This window comes from Vipera berus, assembly GCF_964194415.1.
Source record: "Vipera berus genome assembly, chromosome: 12".
NCBI classification, from domain to species: domain Eukaryota; kingdom Metazoa; phylum Chordata; class Lepidosauria; order Squamata; family Viperidae; genus Vipera; species Vipera berus.
The window spans coordinates 20,132,713-20,160,171 of record NC_138215.1 but is presented as its reverse complement, the minus strand read 5'-3'; the positions used below and the strand labels follow the sequence as shown (position 1 = coordinate 20,160,171).

At 44.3% G+C, this 27,459-nt stretch overlaps 1 protein-coding gene across 1 annotated transcript; it reads right to left on the bottom strand.

Annotated features, from left to right (window-relative positions):
• Positions 1-1,447: 1,447 nt before the first annotated feature.
• ENTREP2 (endosomal transmembrane epsin interactor 2) lies at positions 1,448-20,142 on the bottom strand (the record flags this gene model as incomplete). The annotated part of the gene is made up of 9 exons (XM_081337631.1): positions 1,448-1,985; positions 2,460-2,788; positions 3,936-4,382; positions 4,852-4,927; positions 5,148-5,283; positions 6,021-6,181; positions 8,116-8,223; positions 16,984-17,112; positions 20,044-20,142. The coding sequence occupies 9 exons, from the start codon at positions 20,140-20,142 to the stop codon at positions 1,800-1,802; spliced, it is 1,671 nt and encodes a 556-aa protein (XP_081193757.1). The 3' UTR covers positions 1,448-1,799.
• Positions 20,143-27,459: the final 7,317 nt, after the last annotated feature.

The following is a 27,459-nucleotide window of genomic DNA, read 5'->3' as shown; positions in this document are numbered from 1 at the left end:
CCTCCGTCTCCTTCGAAGGAACATGTGGGAAGTTGGGCACTCAAGGAAAAGGACAAGGTCTTGCTGTAGAGAAAATGCATTGTTTGGTTTTTCTTCTACCGGTCAGAAATTGGTCTTATAGACTTCTGAGGAGCACCAGTTGGTGAGCAACCCAACTTCCTTGGTGCTCCACTGGAGGTCACTGTAGCTTCATGCTCAGAAGGCACTTTCCAAATATGGTGGTTTGATGGATGTTTGATGGACTATTCTTCTCTCCAAACCTTTCAAGCTCCTGTCATAGATGGGGCGGGGGGGGGGGGAAGGAAGAGGAAAACCAGGTGGGTTATACCTCACCTTCTACAACAGGGGTGTCAAACTCAATTTCATTGAGGGCCGCATCAGCATTGCGGTTACCCTCAGGGGGCCGGGTGGGTATGGCCTAGGTGGGCGTGGCCTACTGGGTGGGCGTGGCTAGAGTGCGTATGGCCTACTGGGTGGGCGTGGCCAGCTCTACATCGTTCGCATCAAGGGTGCCTATGGGGGCCTGGGCAGGAGTGGGACAGATCTGAGGGTCTCTGGCAGAAGGAGGGTCTCTGGGGCAGGGCCAAGGCAGTGGGGGCTGTTCCCTCACTGTTTCCAGGATGGCTTTGCGGGCCACATGAAACCACTTCGCAGGCCGGATCTGGCCCCCAGGCCTTGTGTTTGACATGTCTGTTCTACAATTTCTAGCCAGCATAGATATTATGGGGTGATATAAGTTGTGTTTTCACCGGCTAGGAAACCACCAGGCCAAAAGGAGATGTTTACCTGGGTTTCCTCAAGACGTAAGAGTGGAGCTCTGAAGAAAGAGCCCTAAGTGAGCAGAATAAGAGTTCTCAAAACAACAAAGGAATTGGTTAGATGTTTGCTCCACATTTCCTTCAGAAGCTAACAGTGATATACATAACGCTCTTTTCTTCCAGTCTTCTCAAGAAATTCCCAGTCATGGCTGGACTGGGAGAATGCAGCCAGTTCAAAGTTCTCTGTGAACTTCAGTCATTGATGGGGAGTTTGAACATGAATTTCCTAAGGTCCACCAAATGTGGGCTGTGAAAAAATGAAAATTAACAAACCCCAAAACAAAATACGATGCTAGTGACCACATTGGGATCAGGAATTGGAAACCACATTCTCAATGTTGTTCTCGTTCTTCCCAGTTCAAGTAACCCAACAGTGACAGCAGAGAGAGAAAGAGAGAGAGGTTGATCTACTGCTGGCACAAAATCAGTTCTGGAAGTCTGTCATTTCCAGAAATACCCTTTTAATTCTGAAAAAACTGTTCAGATTTGGTGCAAACACTTTCGAGGTACAGTGATTAAAATGCAACTCCTAAATTGTACAGAAGCATCACTGCGGCTTAGCAAGAAAGTTTTATTTCCTCCCCTCCCCTCGCCACACCCCACTCTACCCCAGCCCACCCCACTCTCCCTTACTCCCCAGACATACCCCTTAGAACTCAGAAAACCAAATTCCTTGGTAGGAGGAGAAAAAGATATGCTTCGGTGGGTTTTTTGTTTGTTTCATTGTTAAATAAGAAGCAATTTTTTTCCATAAAAGAGTCACGGTTGAATATGCAGTCATGAAGAGTTGAGCGCTCAGAGCTGGGAATAAGAATCTAGCGTGGACCTCTACAAGAGGAAGACTCTTTCAGAGACACTCGTTGAGTTTCTGTTTGTTTCTTCAAAGACAGCCACGGAGGGGATGAATCTCCATCCATTACCCGGTTCCTCACAATCTCTTTTGCAGAGTTTGTATTCGTCAGCGGAGCAAAAGGCTCATTGTCAAAGGATGGTCTCTCGGCACACTTCAATTAAACTGTGGGGTCTTCCTCTTTCAAGGGCATGAGTGACGGGGGCCCTGCGTAAGAAGGCAACAGCAGAGCTTAGGGCTCCACAGCTCTGCAGATGGAGGTCTTCCTGAAGCCGCTTCCTTGAGGTATCCACATTCTGCTGGGAGCCCATGATGACCTGTGGAAGAGAGGGCCAGGTATAAAAGACACGGTGGTGCAGGGCCCATCAAGGGCTTGGGCTGACGTCAGCAGGGGAGTGGAAGTTTATTGGGGTTTTGATTGGGGTTTTATTTCTGTAAGTCATTGTGAGTTGGACAGCCATATAAATGAGGAAAGAAAGAAGAGAAAGAAGAGAAAGAAAGAAAGAAAGAAAGAAAGAAAGAAAGAAAGAAAGAAAGAAAAAAGAAAGAAAGAAAGAAAGAAAGAAAGAAAGAAAGAAAGAAAGAAAGAAAGAAAGAAAGAAAGAAAAGAGGAAGGAAGGAAGGGAAAAAAGAAAGAAAAGAAAAGAAAAGAAAAGAAAAGGAAAGGAAAGGAAAGGAAGGGAAGGGAAGGGAAGGGAAGGGAAGGGAAGGACCTGGCCATTTAGGGCATATTGATTCATTTCTTCTTCACCCATCTTGGTCCCACCGAGTCACTCAGAGAGGCCACTCACCTGATCAATGATGTTGGCACTAAAGATGGCTTCTTCCATGTACCGTTCATCTGACTTGATGACAGACCGGATGCTGTTGACCACGTGGCGCACTTCTGGGGTAAAGTTGCAGTTCGAATGTTCCAAAAATTTGGCCACCAGAATCTTAGTGTCCTTGTAGGCCTGTAGGTCCACCAAGGAGTGGGGCCGCTCTTTGCAGATGCTCAGTATGACTTTTGGCTTCTGGGAAAGTTCGGCTTTTGGGGGGTCCCTTGGTTTTCCGGTTCGCACAAGACGGTTCCTGGAGTCCTGGCAAGCAGAGGCAGCCACGTGAGGACTAGACACAGGAACTAAAGGGGGGGGGGACGGAGGGGGAGAAAAGGAGCTTTAAAATGGTAGCTCAGCTGGACATACACCAAGTGAAGTCACAGTGTGGTCACCACTGGGAGTGGAGAAGTGATACCTGGCTAGTTTAAGGATCTTTATGGTGACAAAATCACCCTAGACATGTTGCCCAGCTTGTAACCCTTAACCTCATGACTCCTAAAATGAGAGCGTCACCAACTGAAGAGGCTATGACTCCTCTTATGAGAAGTTTTTTCCCAAGTGTAAAATTAGGGCCTAAGGTGTATGAGAAGGATTGGCAGAACCTGGGAGTGGTGTCAAAAGAGGGATCAGCCTAGAATCCCTACGTAGCCACAAGCAAAGTTTAACCTCCCTTGAATTCCATTGACCCGTATCTAACTCCTAGCAGGTGCTCATCCTGAGTTGAGAAGATTCCTGTCCATGGGCATGAGTAGCATAAATCCATTCAATTGGACCTTCACTTGTGGACTTGATCTTTGGCACCTGACAATTGTACATGAAAGAACTCAGCATATTTCATCTGTGCTTCATCCTGCTACTGGTCCATGTTGGATACTCTTGTCTCTTATTCAGTACAAGAAGTCCTTACTGCATGGGTAATCTGGAAGCAAAATTCTCCTCCATGTACAATCTAACAATTCTCTCTGTCTCCTGACCTCTTATTCTATAACCGATATGGGCGATCTTGGCCTTCTATGTTTCGCAATGCTACTCCTAGCTCTAACCCTAACCCTTCTCATACCAACATCCAATAGTGAGGAGGTGGCCTGAATTACTGGTGAACATTTGTAGCCATTCTGTGATGCTCCCAGAATGAGCTTAATCCAATGGCTCCCTTGCGGTCACAGAGTTATTGGACAAAAGGGTTGGGGAAGAGGAATCACAAACATTGACCTGAGCAACTTGAGTTACAACGAGAATAAACATGTTAAGGAAACAAAAAATCTCTACTCCCAAATTGCCAACCTGGGCTTTAAGATCTGAAAAGTCCTACAAGCTTTACAATCGTCATGCTCTATAAATATGTGAGACAGGGCCTTTTGGGGGTTGATGTTGGAACAAACCATGGTTAGACAACAAATAGAAACCATGATCAGGAAGGAGCTGCCCGTATTCCTAAACACTCCTTACCTTCTGTAGTAGCTGAACAGGATAAAGGGTCACTAGTGGATCGGACAATGTTGCAAATGGCGTTTTTCCTTGCCCGCTGTTGGGCCGTCCTCTTGAGGCATCTGTGGGGCAAACTGTTTACAGGCACTGAGCAGTGGGTGCAAGGAGTCTGTGGGGCAGCTGGCTGGCTGAATACCCCACAGCACATCTTCAGTGGCTTAGATGAGGGGGTGGCTTTCTCTTCTCTGGCCGAGCCAAAAGAGTCTCTCTCAGAAACACCAACGCTCTCTGAGGAACAGGCCGACAGCTGGCTATAAGAGCACGTCCTGCTACGAGGTCGGTCCACAGTGGTCTGGCTGTGGCCACTGACCTCATCGTCTGGAGAGTCCGGCAAGCAAGTCTGGGTTAACTTGCGATTGTTCAGGCTGGAGCAACTTCTGTTTCTTGCCCCTCTTCCTACAACACCACCTGGGAAGAAATCAGAGGACATCCAGAGAACAAAAGTCTGGAGGAGTAGTCACCAGGGATGACTGGGGAGAGGAACAACTATGGTGGCCTTCTGGGAGGTGCCATCTGACAAGGCTGGGGAAAAGTGGAAAGTCCTGATGGAATTCCAAATAGGCCATCTCAAGACACTAACATTGAGTGGAATGAGCAGCAGCAGGGCAAGAACCCATCCATATTCTTGGTTCCACCACTGAATAACCAGTGATCCCTTGCACCATAGATTAGTGGCTCTCCTCTACACTAGTGATCTGAACAAGTTTTCACGCTGACTCCATCCTCTCTAGCACCACCTGCTCTTCTGCAGAATTGGGCTTTGGGGAAGAGGGACTCAGTGTACATACAACAGCTCATTTCCAAGTGATGAGAAACCCTACTCAGAGATGGCCACAAAAGTTTTCTCAACACTCGCCTGGAGAGCGATGTAAACTACCTTGGCTGTGGAAACCTGTTGCTGCATTTCTCTCTCCCAAGTTGGACTCCGTGATTTGCTGTTCCATACTGGTCACCTGTGAAAAATTCGGAGAAAAATAAAAGTTCAACTAGGTTGTCGTGGGTGAAGAGTTCAGAGCAGCTGTTTATTGAAGATAAGGAGACAGTTTGGAAAGGTGAAGGGTGAAAATCAAATCCATCTCCATTCGGAGGAAGAACTAGTGATCCTATGGTTTTACTAAGACCTTTCCAAAGTTGCTCCATGCGCTTGGTCTGCTCCCAGCAATGCCCGCTAACCTGGTTAGTTGGAGCTTGTCCGACAACCGCCTCGTAAGGGGGAGGCAGCTCGGCTGGGTACAGAATCCCAGGGCTGTTGATGGTCACCTCGTATAACGCGCTGAAGGGCGAGTGTGGAAAATCCAGGTGGAAAGCCCTAAAACACAAATGGGGGTGGGGTGGGGTTCAGAAAAGTGAAGACAACAGCCCTGTTCATGAAGCTATTTTATCTGTTCCATGTGCAACACGTCCAAAAATGGGGTGAACTTCTGATCATAGGAAAACAGCCACCATCTTGACTTTCCTCATCCTGGTCCCCTGACAGAGCCTGCTAATAGAGCCACTACATGCAACGCTTCAGTGTTTTAAATGCTCAAGCAGTTGGATCAATGAAAACAACTTCTCCAATTCATCAGGCATCCTAATTAACCAGGCCGCCAATTATATATGTGTGTGTATGTGTATATGTGTATGTATAGACGGATAGCTTTAGATAGATAGGTAACTGATAATTAGGACGACAGCTCTCCCAATTAATAAAGACCAAATAAATGAAAATATCAACATTTGAACTATTAGACCCCTGTCGTATTTAACTCATGGAATTACACCCAGTGGATTCACTAATGTTAAGTGAACCTTAACCTGGGTCTGCTTTTGGCTTAGAGGGTTATATAAATGCATCTCAAGAAATACTTCATCATTTCCAAAGCAAAGAATGAAGCCAAAAGTTAAGCAAACTTCTTCATATTGTGTATAAATCAAACTAGGATCTAGAAATAGAACTAATAAACCAGCTCCCGGCCCCTGCCAGACAAAATTTTCAGCAGAGGTTCGGTTCATCTCCCAGGGAGTGTTGCGTCGTGCAGCATGTCCAGATGAAAGGCGGGTCACCTTTGCGTCTCTGCCGCTGGCGTGCAGGTATATTCTGGTGGGTAATAAGGTGGCGGGGGGATTGGAGGAATAAACTCGTCAAAGTCCAACGTCTGGTGCAGGATAGTCCCATGAGGGCTCATGCAATCTGGATTGGCAGAATGAGACCTCTGCGGCAAGAACTGGGTGACATAAACGAGAAAGATGGAGCATTATTATAATAGCCAGCAAATCGAAGTATTTTTCAAGCAAAGGTTGAAAGAGCAGGTGCCCCGAGCAACGGCTGTAATCATATATTGGCTGAATAACGGTGCTGAAGGGGTGTTTTGTATGCACGTATTTTCATCCCTGACCTGAATGCTTTATGCAAGCAATTTTTCTGTGCATTTTTTTTGACGCGTGCCCTTTTTCTTAATGTAATTGGAATGAAAACAACGCTCTATGTGCTGAGAAGACTAATTCAAGATTTACTTTTAAAACCTCAAGCATTTCAGGGCTCAATCAGTGGAAGGAACAACATCTAAAATGTTGATCTCTCTGCAGAATAAAGCGTTAGTTGAGGCTTTTTCCTGGTGGGATAATCATGCAATGCTTTGAGAAAAAGTAGGGCCTTCTTGTGGATGGCATCTAGGCTTTAAAGTTCCAACTGCTTTCTGTCTCGTGGTTCATCAGCTAAGATATTTGGGCTCAGGGAATTCAAATGACATTTTAGAAAATTAGCTGACTGGTTGTTTATGAGCTGAGCAGCTGTTTTGCTTTCTTCTTTTGCAATATCACACTTATACTACATTTGCCCTCTTCTTAAATGCAACGTAGAGCACCCTTGTGGATAAAGTCTGTGGTCCATAAATTTTACAATAAGTGGAATAGTCTCAAAAAGAACACTGCAAACTGGCCATGTGCCACCTCAAAAGTGCCCCCTTGTTTCATTTTCACCAAGCAAGACTGTTAATGTCGTTTCCATGCAGGGAATCGGAGGCATCTTTCCTTGGGGCTAGGGCGAATTTGCGGCAAGCTTAGTCAAGACCTCAGCTCCATTCGGGTCTCCAATTCAGAAGACTGTTTAAACAGCAATTCCAGCAAAATCAGAAGTATTGCCCGTCATTTACAGAATTTCATTCAGTCTCCTCAAAAAAAAGGAGAGAGAATTGGGTTCAATTATGGAACCTGCTGTCACAAAGCACAGAAACTGATTTGATAGCTGCAACCACATAAGAGCTTACAAAATAGAATTGCTGGAGATAACAACACGGCTTCTATTTTCCACGTGAAGGAAGGACTGGAGAGGAATGACATGAAGTACAATGAAAAAAAAAGGACCAGCATTGTACCCTAAAAATTTGAGGAACGAAGCTGAGACACTAAAAGCTCATAAATATATTCATTTTCTCCCCAAAGCTTGCTTTATATAATGTTTTGGGGTGATTGGTTGACTCAAAAGATCATTGTGGTTGAGGATAAGGTGACATGGGCATCTGGAAATCATCATGTTCTTATCATTCCTTTGATAGGTTCATATCAAAATTTCTCTGGGAAATCAAAGCAGCCTAGGTAGTGTAACCTTCTCCAGTTTCTTCATAACAACCTTGTGGGCCAATTTGGGCTGAGATAGAGCGAGAAAGAAAGAATCTGTGGCTGGTCCACGGTTGATGGTGGGCTTGAACTTGGCTCTTCACAAGCCCACCTGACCGCTCTTCGTAGTCCCAAAGGTGCTTTTTCAAGAGGCAACTGGCCTTTCTTGTTTTTCTTTGAAGATATTTTGAAGATATCCAGCATTGACTGGATAGTGGGGAATAGAAAGATTTATATTCCTTACGGACAGCTGGTCATTTACCTTCTTTTAGAGAGTCATTGGGGCCACCTGGAGGTTTACCTGTGTCCTCAGGGTCACCTGAGTGGTGCAGATGGGTGTGGAGCCTGAAAAAGCACCTTTGGGACAACCACGAGCTGGATGGCTGAGATTCTCCCTAGACACTCTTCATAGTGGTTGGGAAAGAAATGAAACCACGACTTTCCTCAGTTCCAAGGTAAAACCTCCCTCCAATCCCATCTTTGACAAACCTGATTTGTACCCTCCCCTTGTGGCTTGGCCAGAGGATGTGTGTCTCTCACTCACCATTTGCAGAACATCGGAGGAGACCATCTGCATGCAGCACATCGCCGTTGCCAACGCACACACAATGGTGGAGATGATATTGAGAGCGCAAACACTAAACAGCAGGTCCTGTGCAGAGAGACAAACAGAGAGACAGGGAGGGAGGGAGAGTGTCACAGAGGGTGGTTGGGTGTTCTTCCTTATCTCAACAAGGCAGTGCTAAAAACACTGTTGGCAGAGTGGATAATAATTGCCAGAAATGGTTATCAGTTTCAGACAGCTTCTCTAATCAAACCTGCAAGCAACCCTTTCTGGGTGGAGAAACCAACTCGGAATCTACCTAGGACAAGGGTAGGCAACCTCGGCTCTTTTATGACTCATGGACTTCAACTCCCAGAATTCCTGAGCCAGCAGTCCATGAGTCATAAAAGAGCCGAGGTTGCCTACCCTTGACCTAGGAAGTGAAGTCATCTGAAACACCTTAACCTTCAATGGCTCCTTTTCGACTTAAGAGTTGGAGTCATTATTTCAACAGCTTCTGGGGAACCTTTGGGGACCTGAGTGGCGGTAAAGTTCTGCAAGACAAGATTGAAACGTTTCTAACTCCTGCCGGGCCAATCCAAGTCTCCCAATCAGGATGTTTTCACACACTAAATGGACCCAGTGTGGATTGTTGTGTCAGTGCGAGTCGGGCCATTATCAGGAGGAGGAGCACCTCCTGTTCCAAGACAAAATTCAACCCTCTGAAACGCTCTGAAACGTGTAATCCTTTAAAAAGGGTTGATGTGGCTCGCTTTCACCTCGTCCAGGTAGCTAACAAGTCGAAAGGGTTTTTCAGAATGAAGGGCTAGCAGACGCTCTGGATGAACTCTGGATCCAGTCATTTTATTGTTATTTATCTATTAAACTTTTATGCTGCTCACCTCCCTTACAAAGGGACTCTGGGCAGCTTATAGGTTACATTTAAACATTTTGGGGACTTATCTCAATTGTCTTGCTTTAAAGGAAAGACAGAAAAGAAACAGTTCCAAGAACCATGTTTTCTTTCTCTTCTTTGGCACAAGAGCACCAAATTTTGGCTTTGCCAATGGAGGGCTGTAATGTTGTTGTTTTTCCTGAATCCAGAAGCAAAGATGAGATGATCTTTTGCAGCCAGGCTGAAGGTAGTCAAAGGAGAGAACACACTGTGTAGGTGACAATCGCGTGAATAAATGCCACATGTAACAGACTTTCCAGAGCCTCAACATCTTTTTTTATAAAGCAGAAATCACACTCTAGGCCAGCCACAAAGCATCTGAGTCAAGGGAGAATTTAGCTCATCTCTAAGCATCAGAAATAATAATCATCTTTGGAAGCTGGAAAGAGCAAATCAGGGCCACTTGTCTCACCTCAAGGCCTAATCATACAAACTGTAGCAGTCAACATGAAAAATGTATAAACTAGCTCCATCTTGTAACAGTTTAATTCATCAAAGAGCAGGGGACGATGCATCCCTCATGGATCCCACCGGTGTCCCTGAATCGGCTCCTTTAGTTTAGCAAAGGCGCCATGCGTGAAGCAGAAGAAGAATCAGCTGGTTCTGAGCGAGCAGAATTGCATTTTGGGGTCCTTATCATCCTGTAGGCAGTAAATTGAACAGAGTCGAAGAGCAGGGTTGATAGCGGGAGGATGAGGAATCAATTCTGGTTATCTCTGGTTTTTACTATATCGGCACGCTTATTGCAGGGATTCTGACCTTCACGGCAAAGTAGAATTTATATGCCTGTCACACGCTGTGGACGCTGCATTCTTTGCAGGGCTGAAGTTTGCCCAGGGCTAACTCACAAGAGTCCAGCACCTAGATCAGGGGTGGGGAACTGTGCTCTTTTATGACTTCTGGACCTCAACTCCCAGAATTCCTGAGCCAGCCACGCTGAGGGGAAAGGGAGAGGTTTCCAAGCTGAGCCATGCTGGCTCAGGAATTCTGGGAGTTGAAGTCCGTGAGTCATCAAAGAGCCAAGGTTCCCCACCCCTGATCTCGAGACAAACGACATGAACATCTCCAAGGGCCCGTACAGGCTGTCCTTGACTTACGCCCACAACAGAGTCCAAAATTTCTATTGCTAAGCGAGGAGGTTGTTAAGTGAATTTTGGCTGATTTTTTTTGTTCTACCACAGTTCTTAGGTGATTCACTGCAGTTGTCAAGTTAGCATCGTGGTTGTTCCATGAACCCGGCTTCCCCATTGTCGTTGCTGGTCAGAAGGTCACAAAAAAAGTGATCGCAAGACCCCAGGATGCTGCAATGGTCAAAAATACGAATCGGTTGCCAAGCATCTGAATGTAAATCTCGTGACCATGGGGAGGCTGCAATGGTCGTAAGGGCAAAAATAAATGGTCGTAAGTCACTTTTTTCAGTCCCTCTGTAGCTTGGGTGACTAAACGACCTGTTGAAAGCAGAGGAGGTCTTGAATATGCAAGCCATTAGCTGTTTTACTCAACTACCTGATTATTACGCCTCTCTCATGCAAGGAGGTCTGGCTAGGTCAATTCCACCTGCCTTTTCTCCCATCTACTGAAGGCAGGGCTTAGCTGGAATACAACTACCCATATTAATTTGGGGGTCACATACCTCTGGAAGCATCATTACAAAAGAGGCTCTGCTAAATATTCTTCAGGATGCAGAGGAAAGCATTTGATCTATCACACGCCTGGCCTGAGAACAGAATTAACCCCATTATATCGAATGGCTTCTGTGCTGAATTAACCGCCACTCTTGAAAGGGGAAATGGCACACGGGAAGGAAGAGAAATGTCCAGAAAATTAAAGCCACACGTATTAGGGTCTCCTCTTTCTTGAGCCTACAAATATTGAATTCACTGTCCTATCTGTTCCCGGATGGAGGACGCTCTTCTTTCCTCTTGAAGCCTTGATCTTACAAGAAATCTTCTGTCTGAACCAAGACAGAAGACCATCATGTTTAAGGAAGCAAAACTGCCCAATAGGGTATTTCTGGAAACTCCAAGGCCAGGTGAAACATTGGCAGGCAAAAACGTATTAAGGCTTCTTGGATGCAGAAAAGAAACTCAAGTCTTTCTTTCCTGCCATATCAATTGAGACTTTGAATCAGCCTGGTGGGGAAGAGGAGGTAATGAAAAGAGAGAGAGAAAGAGAAAAACAGAAAAAGAGAGAAGGAGAGAGGAAGAAAGAGAGTGAGTGAGTGAGGAAGGAAGGAAGGAAGGAAGGAAGGAAGGAAGGAAGGAAGGAAGGAAGGAAGGAAGGAAGGAAGGACCTGGCTATTGAGGAAGGGAGATGGATCCTCTTTTATTACCAGATTGGTGATGTGAATCACCCGCTTAGATGCCAACAAATAGTAATTAGAGAGATCCAGGGAGGCCATAACTGTTAAGAGCTCTAGGTTGGAAGAAAGTTAAGGCCGGACAAGAAGCAACGGATGGAAGCTAATCAGGAAGAGAAGCAACCTAGAAATAAGGAGAAACTTCCTGACAGTGAGAACAATTAATCAGTGGAACAGCTTGCCTTCAGAAATTGTGTCTGCTCCATCCCTGGAGCCTTTTAAGAAGAGATTGGACAACTATTTGCCTGCAATGGTATAGGGTTTCCTGCTTGAGCAGGGGGTTGGACTAGAAGACCTCCAGGGCCCCTTGTGACTCTGATATTGCTGTAAGGGGAGAAGAGCAGGAAAAAGTAATTATCTTTAGAGGGCTTTGCAGACATCTGGCTGCCCATGGTAGGAACAAAAAGCTGGATGATGCTGGATCAGCTTGTCTCCTTTCTGGCAAATAACCTGCCCGGGATCTGCATGCAACAACTTACAGCCCTTAACAGCAGCTCTGACCCTTAACAGCATCTTAGCTGAGGTTCCTCTTTTCTATGCCGGTCACGTCCGAGATGATGGATTTCTTCTAAAGCACAGTGAGATCTAAGTGAGATTTCCTTCTTGCTTATTGCCTTCTCTGGCGTGACCCTGGCCCCCAACCCCAGCAGATGGCCAGTGTGAAGGATCGCTCACCTTGGCCCAGGGGCTCCTTCAGGAGCAGAAGGAGTGGTCTCGCTTTAGCCTCCTCATTAAGGGCAACGTGGAAGAAACTCATAAATCAGAAGAGCTGGCTAAAAAGCGGAGGGGGGGAATCAAACCACTTGGCCGATGCTTGTGGAAATAAAAGCTCATGGATGAAAATTAAACTGGTACAATCAGAGCTGGTGGCTCTTTGCATTGCTTGGAGGTATTGCAACTTTTCCCCACCATCCAGTTAGAGCTGAAGAAGCTTCTTGGACGAGAAGCGAAACATCTTCAAAGAAAGACAAGGAAGTCCAGTTGCCTTGTGAAAAAGGCACCTTTGGGATGTTGTCCACATATTACACATAACTTTTGGATAGAACTACGTTTGCTGCTAATCAACCTCCCTGAATGGCCCAGAGCTATTAACCATCACAGTACATTGATGAAAACAAGAAGCTAGTTTACTTATTCTGGATCCAGCCTCAGAACCCCCAGATATGTATTGGTGTAGACCCAAGCTATCCATCGCTGAAGAAAATTGCTCAGTAGATGCTTTGGCACACTTTCGGTACCTACTCAAGGGCCAAAGTACTGTTGATGGAATCTCCTCTTTTAAAACTCCTGTTGCCAGGAAACAGATCATGGTTTTGACTAGCTTTTAGACACTTAATCAGAACCCAACAATCATTTGTGCTTTTCTCTCTTTCATATGCAATTTTCTGAGGCTTCACCCCAGAACTTAGTGAGTCTTCTTAGGAGCATCCTGGGGAAAGTAAAGGTTCAGCACCATGGACAGTTCCCCATAATGGTTCAAGATTCTGTTGAATCAACCACGAAATCTGAAGGCGGTGGGAAATTATGAGCCCTTCTTTGACCCAGGAAGCTAAGAAGATCTTAGCCCAGTTGCCACTTAGAGGGGAGACTTCCAGGGCTGTAAACTAGATGGGAAGTAATCTTCAGGAAGAAGGTAATTACAAGCTACTTCTAGACTGCTGCCAAGAAAATGACAGAATCCTACTCCAGAAGTCATGTTCAACTCAACAAAGACCTTCCTTTGCTAACTCAGTCAATACTATCTATCTTGGATAGCTTCTACTCATACATCTAAGGCTTCTGCAAGGACACATCACCTCACATAGGGGTCCGCAATAGACCAAACCATAAAATTCTTCAAGTCTTAGCCTACCTCCTTTGGGCTTGGAGGCTATATGAGATCAAACTTGACTAGCACATGGATAGAAGCCACCAGGGAATTCCAGGGCTGTAGGCCAAACTTGGGAGTCAAGAAAGGCTTTAGAAGAAGCCAGTATCAAACCAGTCCTTGTTTGTTGCCTTGGAATTATGACATTGCAGCCCTTTTCAAAATTTTTTGCACCTGGTCCTCAAGAAGGTTACCAGCCTTATGTTCTAGGATTAGGTTACATTAAAATATAGGAAATGCCACCGGGTGGGCTTAAAGGAAGACTTGCCAAAGGAGGTTCTGGAAGCAGCGATAACAAGCAAAGAGAGAATTTGTCAAAATGTAATAAAGAACAGCTGTTGCTTTTCTCCCATCTGTTCATCCCACTGTTGATTTTACTGCGCTTAAGGAAATGCAGCTTGGCAGTTTCCCCACATTACGGCATCCTACTCCACTCAGACCGCTGCCCCCCACAATCCAGAGCTGTGTGTAGGGCTGGAGCCCCACAAACGGAAAAGTAAAATTAGCTCATGGCTTGAAGAGGTTGAATGTTTGCAAGCTATAATTTGAAAAAAAAACCCAACAACAATAACCCAAAGATGTATTTTGCAGCCTGGAAATTTTAAATAGACCGGAGTCTCCATTTTTGCATGGCTGTGTTCCGTCAAGCGCTGCCTACAGTTAATCCAAATCCAATCATCCCATAACAACTGCTCTGCAGAGAAATGACAACTTAATATTGTGCGTGTGACTGTGGCATGGCTGTTAAATCTGGCCCTTTTTATACACATGCACACCCAGCATGTCAGCTACTTTGTAAAAAGCCGTGACTCAGATTCTTTATTCTTGCTTCTTCTGAAAGCCAATTCTTTTAAGATGCCAAGGAAAGAGTAGCTTCCATCATCTTGGAAAATTATAGTAATTTGCAGACTTCTTTACCTTTATGACAATTTTTTTCTCAATGATTTTCGGGGTGGAGGGTGGGGGATTCATGCCACTTTAAATATTCAGAAAAGATATTTATATCAAAGATAAATTTAGAAAAATGGAAGCCTTGCTTTCTGGAGCAAATGATTGGCATAATTGCTTATCACTAAGAGATTACAATGGCCCACTCTCTAAACATTCCAGCTGGAACCATACCATACCATCAGCACGTCATTGTCTTGTTGGGCAAGACCTCTCCTCATATTGCAACTCAAGAAACTTCCCTTTAAATATGTTGAGGAGGACATTCGGGATAGGCAAGAGAGAGAATCACCTTAAGACATTCACTGCCAGAGAAGATTGGAAAGCAAGTAGTTTGGTTGATGCTTAGGACAAGGGCAGAGAATGTAGAGTCATATCAAGAGACTCGGAGCCGGAAAGAGTTAGAGTAGCTGGTGTCACTCCAGGTATTTGGAGGAAATACCCAAAACATAGGATAATCAAAAGCTAGGGAGCCAAACGCTCAGCTTTTCCAGTCTGACTCTGGAGCACGGTTTCTCAACCTTGGTGGTATGGACTTCAATTCCCAGAATTCCCCTGCAAACTATTCCATCCCACGTACAGGATCATGTGAAAGTTGAGATCTATCAGAAGGCATCAGATGCTATGGAGCAATAATGGGAAAAGTAGAGTGGCTACGTGTGTTCTGGTGGACTTCCATCCGGGTGGCTATTTTGGAAAGCAGGAAGAGGACTAAGTGGGCTTTAGTTTGCTCCAACAGGCTCTTAACCCTCTCCTAGCCATTACTAAGATCCACAGGAGCTGTCAATCCAAACAAGCCCAAGGAACACACAGTTGGAGGGACATCCCGCCCATCTTCCATGCATAACCAATTGGCTTCCAGTGAGAAAATAATATGCCTGTCAGTTCTGCACAGCGCAAGCATTGGAAGAGTTTATTCAACCATCCCCAAAGAGATCTGCGGCAGATATGTGAGGACTAGAATCCTGAGAAGAAGGTTCCTCTGTGGCAGAAGCTGGCTTCTTTCCTTCAGAGCAATCTCAGGCTGAAATAGTTTTCCAGCTTTTAGAGTGGGGAAAAATAATGGCAGTTTTACATTTACGTTTTTATTTCGCTTAACGGGTAGATTTTGAAAATCGATTCTTGCTATAATCTAGATGCAACACTTTTGCGGATCCTCTGGGGATCCCGTTTAATAAAACTCTTAAAGCAAGAGCGGATAAATTCCAGAGTTTATCCAATATTTAACAATGGGAAAGGACCCCCTTAGGAATTAACAAAGCCAACAGAAGAATTTTTTTTCTTTTTCTTTTCCTTTTCTTTATGGCTTTTAGGCAGTGGAAATATCCTTATTGTATTTTTAAATGCCTGTTGGAACTGGAGGGGAAACCGCTTTCAGGTATGGTAGCATAACAAAGTCTCAATAAGGGTTGATTGTAACCAAGAATGCCGAAATAAAGGAGTCCAATCTAGGGCAATATTGTGGAAGGGGAGAATGAGATTTTGCAATTTAACAGGGAGTTGTCTCTTTATCAGCAGGATTTCCTGCTCAAATGCATCTCTAATTAACCAAAGCAGATGCTGAAACCCCTCGGTGGAAAAGCGTTTCTGAGGAGAAGCTGTCAGCTTGACAGCCATGCAAGGAAATCGGCTGTCAGATTCCTACATTCTTCTTCAATTCCGCCATTCTAAGGGGATAATAAAAGGGACACGGTGGCTCAGTAGGTTGGGACGCTGAGCTTGTCGATCAGAAGATCAGCAGTTTGGCAGGTCGAATACCGAGTGCCGCGTAACAGAGTGAGCGCCTGATACTACTCGTCCCAGCTCCTGCCAACCTAGCAGTTCGAAAGCACATAAAAATGCAAGTAGAAAAATAGGGACCACTACAATGGGAAGGTAACAGCGTTCCGTGCGCCTTTGGCATCTAGTCATGCCGGCCACATGACCACGGAGACGTCCTCGGACAAGCGCTGGCTCTTCAGCTTTGAAACGGAGATGAGCACCGGCCCCTAGAGTTGGAAACGACTAGCACGCATGTGCGGAGGAACCTTTACCTTTACCTTTAAGGGGATAATAAAAGACGTCAGGTGCACACAAGAGGCCTGTCACAAGGAGGGAATATTCAAGGCCCTGGAAGCCAAGCCTCCAGATTTTCTATACAGAAAATCTGCGAATTACGACCACAGCTGAGCCCAACGTTTCTGTTGCTAAGCGAGACAGTTAAGTGAATTTTGCTCCACTCTATGTCCTTCCTTGCCACCGTCATTAAGCAAATCATTGCAGGGTTTAAGTTAAGAGGTTAAGTGAATCCGGCTTCCCCACGGATGTTGCATGTCAGAAGGCCACAAAAGGGGATGACGTGACACACACACCCCGGGACACTGCGACCGTCATAAAGAGGAGTCAGCTGCCAAGTGTCTGAATTTTGTTCACATGACCCTGGGGATGCGGCAATGGTCATAAGTGTGAAAAATGATCACAAGTCACTTTTTTCAGTGCCAATGTAACTTCAAACGGTCGCTAAATGAACTGACAAGGTTAGTCAAGGATTATTGGCACTTCCTGCTGAAGAATGTGAGAGGATGGAAACAATGGGTAAAGATACATCTGAATTGTGGGTTTGTGGGAGCTGACTCACAACTCAACAGTTTTTCCTTTTGATGGGACTTAACCATCTGGGAAGACCAAGCAGTAGGTTGCCACCCAACCGTAGGACTTGCTCCTTCCCAGAAGACCAGTTGATGTTTTAGAGGGTCTTACCTTGAGGGTCAACCTGACCGTGTTGCACTCCTGCAATGGGTTCAGTTTCAACATCTCCCCAAGGCTGCAGCCCGAAGTCTGGTGTTGCAACTCACAGCACACACAGACACTGTCACTGTCAAATTTAATCTGAGGAAGGAACAGAGGGGAGAAGAGGCCGTCAGGTCTGAATGAGATCAGGTCAAGCCAACATTAACCCTGTTGATGTTCCAGAAATCTTTCAAGCAGTCACAACGTTGAGGTCGTTTCTCTGCAGTTGGTTTCCCTCAAAGTAATCATGGCTTGGAAATTCACAAGTAATTAGGATTTGGGGCTTCCTCCTCTTTTAACCTTGTCCGTTTTATCTTTGCCTTCTTGTGAAATGCTCAGCTTAGAATCAAGCATCATAAAAATCACAGAAATAGGTAAACGGGTTTTAATGGAAGTGACGAATCCACAGAAGAAATTGAGGTCAATGCTTCCAGCCTTGAAAGTCGCAAACGCGACTCTCTCATCGGGTGATTTTTATTCTGTATCTCAGGGTCTAATCCTGCCCTTAGGGTATCTTTATCTAATGTATCTCCTGCAGCTTGTAGAGGTAGGCCATTTATAAATCTTACAAATAAATAAACCAATAAAGCAAACAAGGATCTAGTGGCTTACCTGTTAGATGACGATTTTCTACATAGCTAAAGGGGAATGCTTACAAGATTTTGCAAGTTGGACAGACAATAAGGAAGAGATCCTTCTGTGGAGATCAACGGAATCTAGGCAGAAGGTCCTGGCTTCAGCCCCAAATGCCTCCTCTTCAAATGATTAGGGAATTTTCTAATTTAGCATCCAGGTTCACTCTTATTCTATAAAAATCACCTGTGTATTCGAGGAAGGCCACAACGGCTTACTTTAGAAGTATTTAGCCATTGCACGAACCTCTTCCTTCCTTCCTTGAGCAGTAAAAATGAATAAACGTGACAGAAATACGCCAAATAAGGACAAACACTTTATTTGTTTTGTGTATTGAGACCGCAGCTCCTGCCGGCGTTTATGAACAACAAAATGAGATCTGTCTTATTGGCTCCGTTGATTTCTGCTCTTCTATTTTAAGAGCCACGCACAGAGGCAAAGGGAGCTGGGGCTTCGGATCCAATGTTATCTTCGGCAGTTATTAAAGAGACGAAACCCACGCACACAAAGAGGAAACCGGGGGTGGGGTCAGGAAGGACAGGCCTCGAGATACAGAACAGCTGAAAATTTTGCCCCATTTTAAGTCTCCATTTGCAGAAAGCAGAAGTCAAAATCACACAATAACAGAACAACAGAGTTGGGAGGGACCTCAGAGGTCTTCTAGTCCAACCCCTGCTCAAGCAGGAGACTTTATGCCATTTCAGATTTAATTTAATTTTAATTTATTAATATTTCTATACCGCCCTTCTCCCGGAGGACTCAGGGCGGTGTACAGGGCAAGAATAAAACACAGAAATTTACAAAAACTAAAAGATAATTAAATGCATGCCCGATTAAAATACAATTGATACATAGTAAAAACCCCAATAAAAATGATAAAAACCCCACCAATCCCCCCTCAGGCCAGGCCGGCTTGCTCGAACAAGATAAAAGTTGTCCAACTGCTTCTCAAAAACCTCTAGTGTTGGAGCATCCACAACTTCTGCAGGCAGGTCATTCCACTGGTTAATTGCTTTCACTGTCAGGAAATTTGTCAGAAAATTGAGATAGAGTTTAATAATTGGGAAGAGGGAAAAGAAATATCTTCCTGCAAATTATCTATCTTAAAGAAGTGAATTTAAAGGACACTGAAACAAAAGAAATGAGAAGCAGGCAGTGGATCTAAAAAATTATAGAGTTTCTGTCTTGTTCTATGTATTCTATGAAACTGGGACATCCAATTACATACTCAAAAATGGACATTGATGCTTGGAAGAAGTGCACCAAATGAAAAAACAGGATATTATTAAACCGCTCATGTGAACTAACACATTCTATGAAACACCTCCCTCCATACCACAAAGAGGAGGTTGATCTATGATGCAATATAAATGTATCAATGACGTAGGTATCTTTCAATAGTATTGCCCTGTTATCTTGGGAAATGAAAGTCCATTGCTTCGAGAACAGCCTTTAATGCCTTGTCTCAAAAGAATAAATAAGGTAGACTGTCAGAAGGATATTAACTTGCCCAGAATGCCCATCTTTCACAGAATAAAGGGAAAATCATAATTAGAAGATTAAATTCAATCGTAAAGTAAATGGAAGCTCATTTGCAAATTAATTTGGCAGCCCTTTTCTCCCTCTCTCTCTGTCTCTGTCTCTGTCTCTGTCTCTGTCTCTGTCTCTGTCTCTGTCTCTCTCTCTCTCTCTCTCTCTCTCTCTCTCTCTCTCTCCCCTCCTCCACTGAGTTCCAGATAAATCAGAATTGATGGTGGTCCATAAAGAGCAGTGAGACTGAACGGAATAATTTCACAGAAAGACAAACTAGATGGGGCTAGAAAGATTGATAAATAAGAGCCTCCTTCCAAAACTTGAATTCTGCAGATGTGGAAATGTTTTGAAGGCAAAGAATTAAAGGAAAGATGGAAAGGAAGTAGAGAAGGTGATCACACAACCACCTTAGGGTTCTTCAACAATGTCTTAGGGTTCAAATCTAGAAGTTCAAAGTATCATCCACAATCAGCAGACCTATCCCACAATCTCTTGACATCTCTCAACTCACCAGCCAAGACATGACTAGGCTTAGTCTAAAGACAAGACCTTTCACATTGCGTATTGAATGTCTAACATCCTTGCAGAAATCCCATTCTGCTAGGACAACATTTCCAAGCTAACATCCCTCAGGTGTTCTGGGATTCCAATGTACAGAACTGAAGGTCAACTGGGAGCTTCTGAAGGAAGCCAGGTTAACCTCCAAATTCTGAAAGCGAGCAAGCAGAGAGGAATTGGGAGACTCACATTTTGACCTCTGAAGTTGGATTCCCACTGGAAAACGGGTGTGCGTTTTAAGCATGTTTTATTTCAAAACAAATCAGCAATATGCAACAACAACAAAAGAAGATTTCAATTACTCACCAACTGACACCCTTCCAGAGAATTCACTAGTTGAGCATTTTGACAGGAGAGAATGGACCCAGCTAAATTCAGCATCACGCAGACTGCTGACAGCAACATGAAAAATGTTATCTGAGGAAGAAGAAGAAGAAGCTTGATTATTTTATATTCCAGTGATCACCAAGAGCTAAGAAATAAGAAATGCATTAATGCTGGTAGAGAGTCATAGAATTATAGATCTGGAAGGGATCACAAGAATCATCTGATCCAAAAAGTCCAACAGGGTACCTGATTGCAGAACATTGTTCTAGAGATCTGTAAACCCAACACCATCCATTTCTCAACTAGTCAAAATATTGAGCAGATTGTTCCAAAGAATGCAGGTACAAAGCAGCATTTAAACCATGTTCAAAACCATGCAAGCTGTGAGATCCAGGCTCTGGAGGAGCAACAACTTGCTGACTACAATAGAGGAAAAAATTGGCCTTCAAAGGGCTTAGGAAGTACTTGCTTCCTCCAGTAACCACTTTCCAATAACCAAAGAAGCAGCTGCATCTTAACCCCCATGGCTTGTTGTGACCCCCTTGGGCAGTTCATCTGAGCAGAAAAGATTGCAGTCTTTCCTTATCACTTTCTGCTTCTTCCTTGGTCCTGGAGACACCGCTGGTTGGCATGTTCAAAGCAAGACAACAAATGGAAGAAAATACTTGCATCAAACAAAGAGCTGGAGTGGAGTTTTCCTTCCATCATCCAAGGATGTCCTCCACCCACACCAGTGTTTCTCAACCTTGGTAGAAGAGATGATGGTGATGATATTCTATCCCCTCAATCGGTATTTCTCAACTTTAAGCTCTGTGGACTTCAACTTCCACAATTCCCTAACCGTCAACAGAAAATTGAAATCCATACATCTTCCAGCAGCCAAGGTTGAGCAACACTGAACTTCACCAAAGAGAAAATAGGTGGGCCAGTTGTTACTGGAGATCCATCCCTACATCTGAGGTCATTTTTCCACACAAGAGGAGGAAGTCACTTGCGGTCCTCGCCAACACACCATCTTTTTCCCCCCCTTGCATTGGAAATGAATAATTGCAACTCGGCATGCCAGCCATCACTTCTGACTACCTCCATTCCCTTAAGTAAGCTATCAAAAGCTGTCTAAGAGCCCACTTCAAGTACTTAAAATGGATGGGAGCCACGGTGTGGCACAGACATTGCTCTGCTTCCCCAAGAGAACCTGGTTTAATTTAGAACATTGCTTCTAATCAGAGGAATGCAGTAACAACATTTGCTTAAGTTTCTGGGTTGCTAATATAGCAGCCTCGGGAATAGTGGAAAATGCAAAGAGAATCCTTTCACAGCTCTGTCACTCGGGTTCCAGATGTTATATCTTTATTTAGAAAGAATAGTGTTATTTGGGCAAATTGGCTCTATCAATACTGTTTTGGGACCTCACATCATGCCTGCCTCCACTGTTCCTGGTTGAAGCTTCTCCTGAGAAGGGCGGTTAGATAGATTTGATTAACAGATAAATAAACTTTGAAGATCAGACTTCATGAAGGACAACTCTTATCTCAAGAGTAGCTTTGGTTTCAGCAGCCTGGTTGCTCTCACACGTCATTCTTAACCTGGTTATTGAGTTAACCCTTATTCTTCCTTTCATTCATAAAAGTAACCATACAACCTAAACCACAAAAAAGCAAATTAAGATGATTGCAAACCCAACTGAGGATGTTGTGGAAATGTAGACTACTATGATTTTTACTGATCTGGTAAGTGTGTTGGGCAAATTGGCTCCTGGCTCTCACTGAGGTTGAAAAATGTTATTCTACACACTTTTCTTAGCCCAAAAGAGATTTCAGAGCAAAGTTAGGACTTGGAGTAGGTCAATATTATAGTTACCGATCATAAATTGAATAAATATATATACCGGTACTTATCCTAACTGCCATTCCTAAACCCAAGTGAATCTATGGATGGAAGTGCTCGCCTCGTTCATTTACCATAATTTTTCAGGCAGAAATCCTCTCTTTTACACCAGTTTGCAAAATAATTTTCTTCAGGTTTAGGGGGGGAAAAACCATGCAAGCATGCACATAAATTCTAATTTCAATGCTACAAAACATTCAGCACAAATCATTTGTTTTCCCCATGCATTCTTGTAAGCAGAATGTTCCCTGTCTCATTTTCCCATTGCGAAACTGTAAAATCCAGACGCTAAAAGCTAAAATAATCCCACTTGCTCCCTGCTTTTATCAGGTTTGGGGGCCAGGAAACCACCTCCTGTTCTCCACCCCCACCCCCACTTGAAAGCCTGTAAAAATTGTCAGATCCCTGCCACTGTCCCGAATCGATTCCAAAATCAGAAGAAAGCTTCATTTTCAATTATCTCGGTAATGAAAAAAAACAAAAACAAATTGAAAGCGGATGAGAGCAAAAAGGGCCAGATGGCTTTGGAAGGAAGAGAAGAAGGGAAGCTTTTATCTGCACATCAATCGTTGAGAGCCCAGGTCCCACAGCCAAGGCCAATATGAAAGATGGATCCTTATCAAACAGTCTATCCAAGAACAGAGCAGCAATCTCACAATAATTGCCTTGAGCTGCCTTGAACTTTGACTTAGCAGAGCTTCCGAAAGAAGGAAAAAAGCTGAACGCAGGACCAGCTTTTTGGGCTCCAATGTGTTCCCCAAAGGGAGAAGAATCTCACCGAGGTATGAAGTTCTATCAAGCTCTTTGAGGTTGGCCCAAGCTTTTGAAGGTTTTGTACTACCTGCAAATTCCCTGGAGCTTTACCCCCATCACATCTGGGAAGCACCCGTAGATCTTGCAGAAAGTTATACTTTCTGCAAGATCTACAAGATTCCCTACAAGACCTGCTACCCCCAACCCTTGAATATTAGCTGCACGATGTGGCACAGAAGAGGCTACATTTGACTCTATTGTGCAGCATTCTTGAACACAGTGGGTGCATCGCAACAGATTGCCCCATTGCTGCAGCGCAATTGCTGCCTTCGAAGCAGCAGCACAGTACAAAAATGTCTTTTAGTTTGCTTCTTCCACAATGTCCTTTCCAAAACCGATGCAGAATCAGGTGGCATTGTTAGCAGATTGCATCACAACTGAAGGGATTCCATTTTTGTCTAGATTTCATCCAGTATACACACTTTTTTCAAACTAGGACTAAGAAGTGAGAACAATTAACCAGTGGAACGACTTGCCTCCAGAAGTTGTGGGTGCTCCATCACTGGAGGCTTTCAAGAAGATACTGGACAGCCATTTGTCTGAAATGGTATAAAGTCTCCTGCCTGAGCAGGGGGTTGGACTAGATGACCTCCAAGGTCCCTTCCAGCTCTGTTATTCTGTTAAATGCCCTCATCTGCTTTGCCACTGGGCGTGGTTGAGGTTCTGAAGGTGGTACTGAGCGCCTTCCTTGAAGAATTTACATTGTTATGATAGGACGCCTTACTATATTACAAGTCATGGCCTTCCTCTTCATATTTGTGCCATAGTTTACCAAATCACACAAATTCCAATCAAGCTAAAAGTCCCTGCAAGGAGAAGTTGTGTCTGAAGTTCACTCGTATCACTTTCCTGAAATGCAGTTGAGCAGATGTGCTTTAATCACCACTCGGGACCAGCATCCTCACACTCGTAAACTCCATCTGCAGAAGTAGATAGAGCTGGGAAATGTCTCATACCACAAAATAAATTACACACTTCACATGCCATTAGAGACAACGTGTTCCCCGATCATAGCTAAGTCTGTGTCGTCTGTGTTTCAATCATTTCATCTCAAGTAATAAATCAAGGGGAACTAATGTCAGCCTGTCTCTCCAAGTTATTCACTGAAGTGGGACCACATGATTAGACATTCGTATCCAGAAACAATCAACGTCAAAACATCTGTTGTTCAAATCACACCCTGAAAGATACAAGCTGCTGATTTTGCCTTTTCCACCATATCACCTCGATGTTTGCCTTCATGGTTAAATATGGCAAGGCTTGCTCAAAGGAGTCCTTCCCTACTCATCACTGCCAGGATCCTTTCCCATCTCATCACAGAGTATGGCCACGAGGGGCATGGTGCTCTGTGGAAGAATTAAGAGAGTGCAGGATGCTTTGCCTGGAGAAGATGATGCGCAAATTTGGCTGTTGCTTTCCATCATCACTTAGAATGGTGTTTTTCAAACCTGGCCACTTTAAGACACGTGGACTTTGACTCCCAGAATTCCTCAGCCAGGACGATTTCTGCAGTGTTTCAAAACAGGTGATGAAACACAATTTCCCTCCAAAAGGTATGGCTTCAACCGATGGCTGGAAGTTGCAAACAATGGTCAATTCCTCCCAGGAATTGACTCTCAGGAGGAAATGTCTATGGAGGAAATTGCTCTCTATGGTTCTGAAATCTAGGTCCACTCTGGAGTGGAACACCTCCATGTTTCTTCACTTGACTGCCTGTTGCCACATATTTTTTCTTAGCGATGATCAGGAGAAGAGTTTGATGGATTTAACGACATTGAACACAGAAGTAAATCCATCATTAAAAACATAACATCCATACCTAAAACAAAAGATTAAAAAAAAGAAAGAAAGCCATAGCTGCTGCCAAACAAGTCCAAAGGCTCTTAAAGAGGACAGTTTTCATTATGTTCTGAAAAATAATTGGGACAGAAAAAACACCTAATCTTGTTGGCCATCTCCAGATGAGGAAGGAGTTACCACTGAGAAAGCCAATCTCCGAGCCCCAGTGCCCTTGTTTTCTTTCAAGGTGGGTATCTGGACCAACTTCCCTCTACTGGATCATGTAGATCAGGCAGATCCTACAGAAAGGAGACAATCCTGAAGATAACAAGGACCCATTCTCTACAAAAAGCTTTCTAGGTGATCCACATTTTGGACTGGGCCTAGAAGCCTAAAGTTCCTGCAGAACAGGGGTTATTCTGCTCAGTTGTGTAATGCTGGTCACCACATCCTGCATCAGTTGCAACTTCCAAGTTGACTTGGCATGGCAGCCTCAGATGATGCAATTCCCTGTGGGACTACAACTAGCTTGATACAGTAGATACCTGGAGATGCTGAGAGCCTTCTGCACTGACCTCTGGGTGTCAAGCTGGGTTATAAGGCAACTTTGTAGTGGAGGACAACAGCCACCCGCTGAGTTCAGGAGGCAGGTCTCAACAGCCTGCCCACCTAGCTTTTATCATTCTTCCTGGTGTCACCCCCCCAAAAAAACAACCTGTGCAAAAGAATGTGAGGCACAGCCAGCCAGTCCCTTTGGAGATGACATCCACAGTGCATGCCACCTGATTTAACTGGTGTACAGAAGTCCGGCAATTATTCAGAGCACGTCCCCTGATGCAACTGTGTGCAGCCGCCTTAATATTCTCTTTCATGCATGGCTTCTGTGACGATAATCCCCCTCATTGGGAACAGATAGGGTGGAGGAACAAAGAGAGGAGCGCCAGACTGCAAAATAAACATTAGATAATCCGAGTTCAGCAGGAAGAGAGCTGGGCCACCTGAAGCACGTCCCACCTTGGTGAAGGCTACTGAAAACCCCCACGATGGAGCGTGGAAAATCCCATCATTTCTTGCCAAATACAGCTATTTTCCTCCCCTGAAACCTTGCATCTCCTTTTTTGTCTTCGAAGGACCTTTTTGTCTCACGCTTCGCCAGTTTCTAAATGGCCCAGACAATGGCAGTGTCAGCCCCGTAACTATTTAGTATTCCCTCAGCTGCCTGTATTCCCCTTATCGTTTTGACTGTGGCTTCAGCTTATTACCTGCTCTCCGCTCTCTTTATCTGGATGCCTCAACAGAAATCCTGCAAAACAGAGCGCTAGGCAGCCAGTCTCTCTTAGAGAGTCGTCTCTGTGCGCAATTAAATGTTTGTCGTCTTTTGTTTGTGCGGAAGCATCTTGCCCTAGATGAAATGAAATCATCTTCTCCGGATAGCATCGCTTTCTCCATCCTTGATCAGCCATTAGCTTTCTTCTTCCTTGAACGTTTCATTGCTTAAATGAAGGGTTTTAGTTATTTATTTATTTTCTTTTCAACCTACAAACTCTACCTAATCACAAGTGTCTTGGGCAGCGTACGAAAGGTTTGAAAACGCAACAGAAGAATGAAAAAGGTAAAAACAAAAGAATAACAACACTGTACGGGGAATGCATTTGTTCATGAGCCCTTATTACATAACATCCATAGGATGTACCAGAATTTGCAATGTGACATTGGGTTAATTCTGCGTCCTCCTCTACCGTAATTTCAGCCCACGCAATTTTCTTTCTCTCACACAAATTGCATTGGGCAAATTGTCTTTGTTAATTTCTCCCCCACCCCCACCCCCTGGCTGGGTTTGACTTTCTTTGACTTTCTCAGAGGCTTAGAAGACCAACTTCTTTGGAACTGAGAGAATCCCTCAGCTGTTCTGGTTCTTATCACCAAGCCAATTTTTCCTCATCTTCCATCTGTTCTCTACACTTTGCCTAGTGTTCTCTTTCAAGATCACCCAGTCTGAAGTTGGTTTGTGCGTAGGTGGATTGCTCCACTGAGAAAAACCAATCACGGGATGTGCAACTGTTGAGGTGTGCAACACTTCAGCAAAGAAATATCTTTGTGGAACAATCATTTGTCTTCCTTAGATAACTAATGAAGCAATGCAACACCACTATTCTTCTAGATGAACCTATGTAGACCATGGCTTTAAGAATAATTTAGTTTATGAAGAAGAAAGAAAAAAGAAGGAAGGAAGGAGGAGGAGGAGGAGGAGGAAGAGGAGGAACAACCCAGGCATCTGAGGAAATTCAAGGTAGCAACCACAACTGAAGCCTTCGTCTTGACTTTTTTGACTCCTCCTCAGAAGAAAGGAAAGGAGCATGCATATCCATCTGAACTGAAGTCCACACCACTCAGAGTTGCTGAGAAGCGTCACCCTTGAAGTATGATTTTTCTCAGAGTGCAACTTCAAATCGAGGCAACTTTTATTCACACCGATTCTGCAAGATGCGAGTAGAGAACCTCCTGAGAACGACTTGTTTTCCATCCAGAAATAAATATGCTTGGTGCTGGCCAAGGACCAGGCGTTTGATCTAAGAAGGTGGGAAAACTTGCAGACGTGGGGGCTGTGGGAATCAGCCAGGGCCCTTTCCCAGGTCGCTGCTATTTTTCAGAAAGCTTTTACAACTTATAAACCTGGCACGTTTGGCAAAAGGCAGGTCTAATTGCCTCTGCGGTGCTCTTACTGCCTTTTCAGTTATTTACTAGATGTTCATCTTGACTCTCCTCCAAGGAGTTGGAAGGGAGCGGACGTACTTTCTCCTGCCCTCCCTGCTTATACTCTCTTCTCAGCAGCCCCACGAGGTGGATTAAGCTGATAGAAAGTAATTAAGTTAGCCGAGCAGCAGCGTGGTGGCAGAGAACAGCGATAAATTTGGT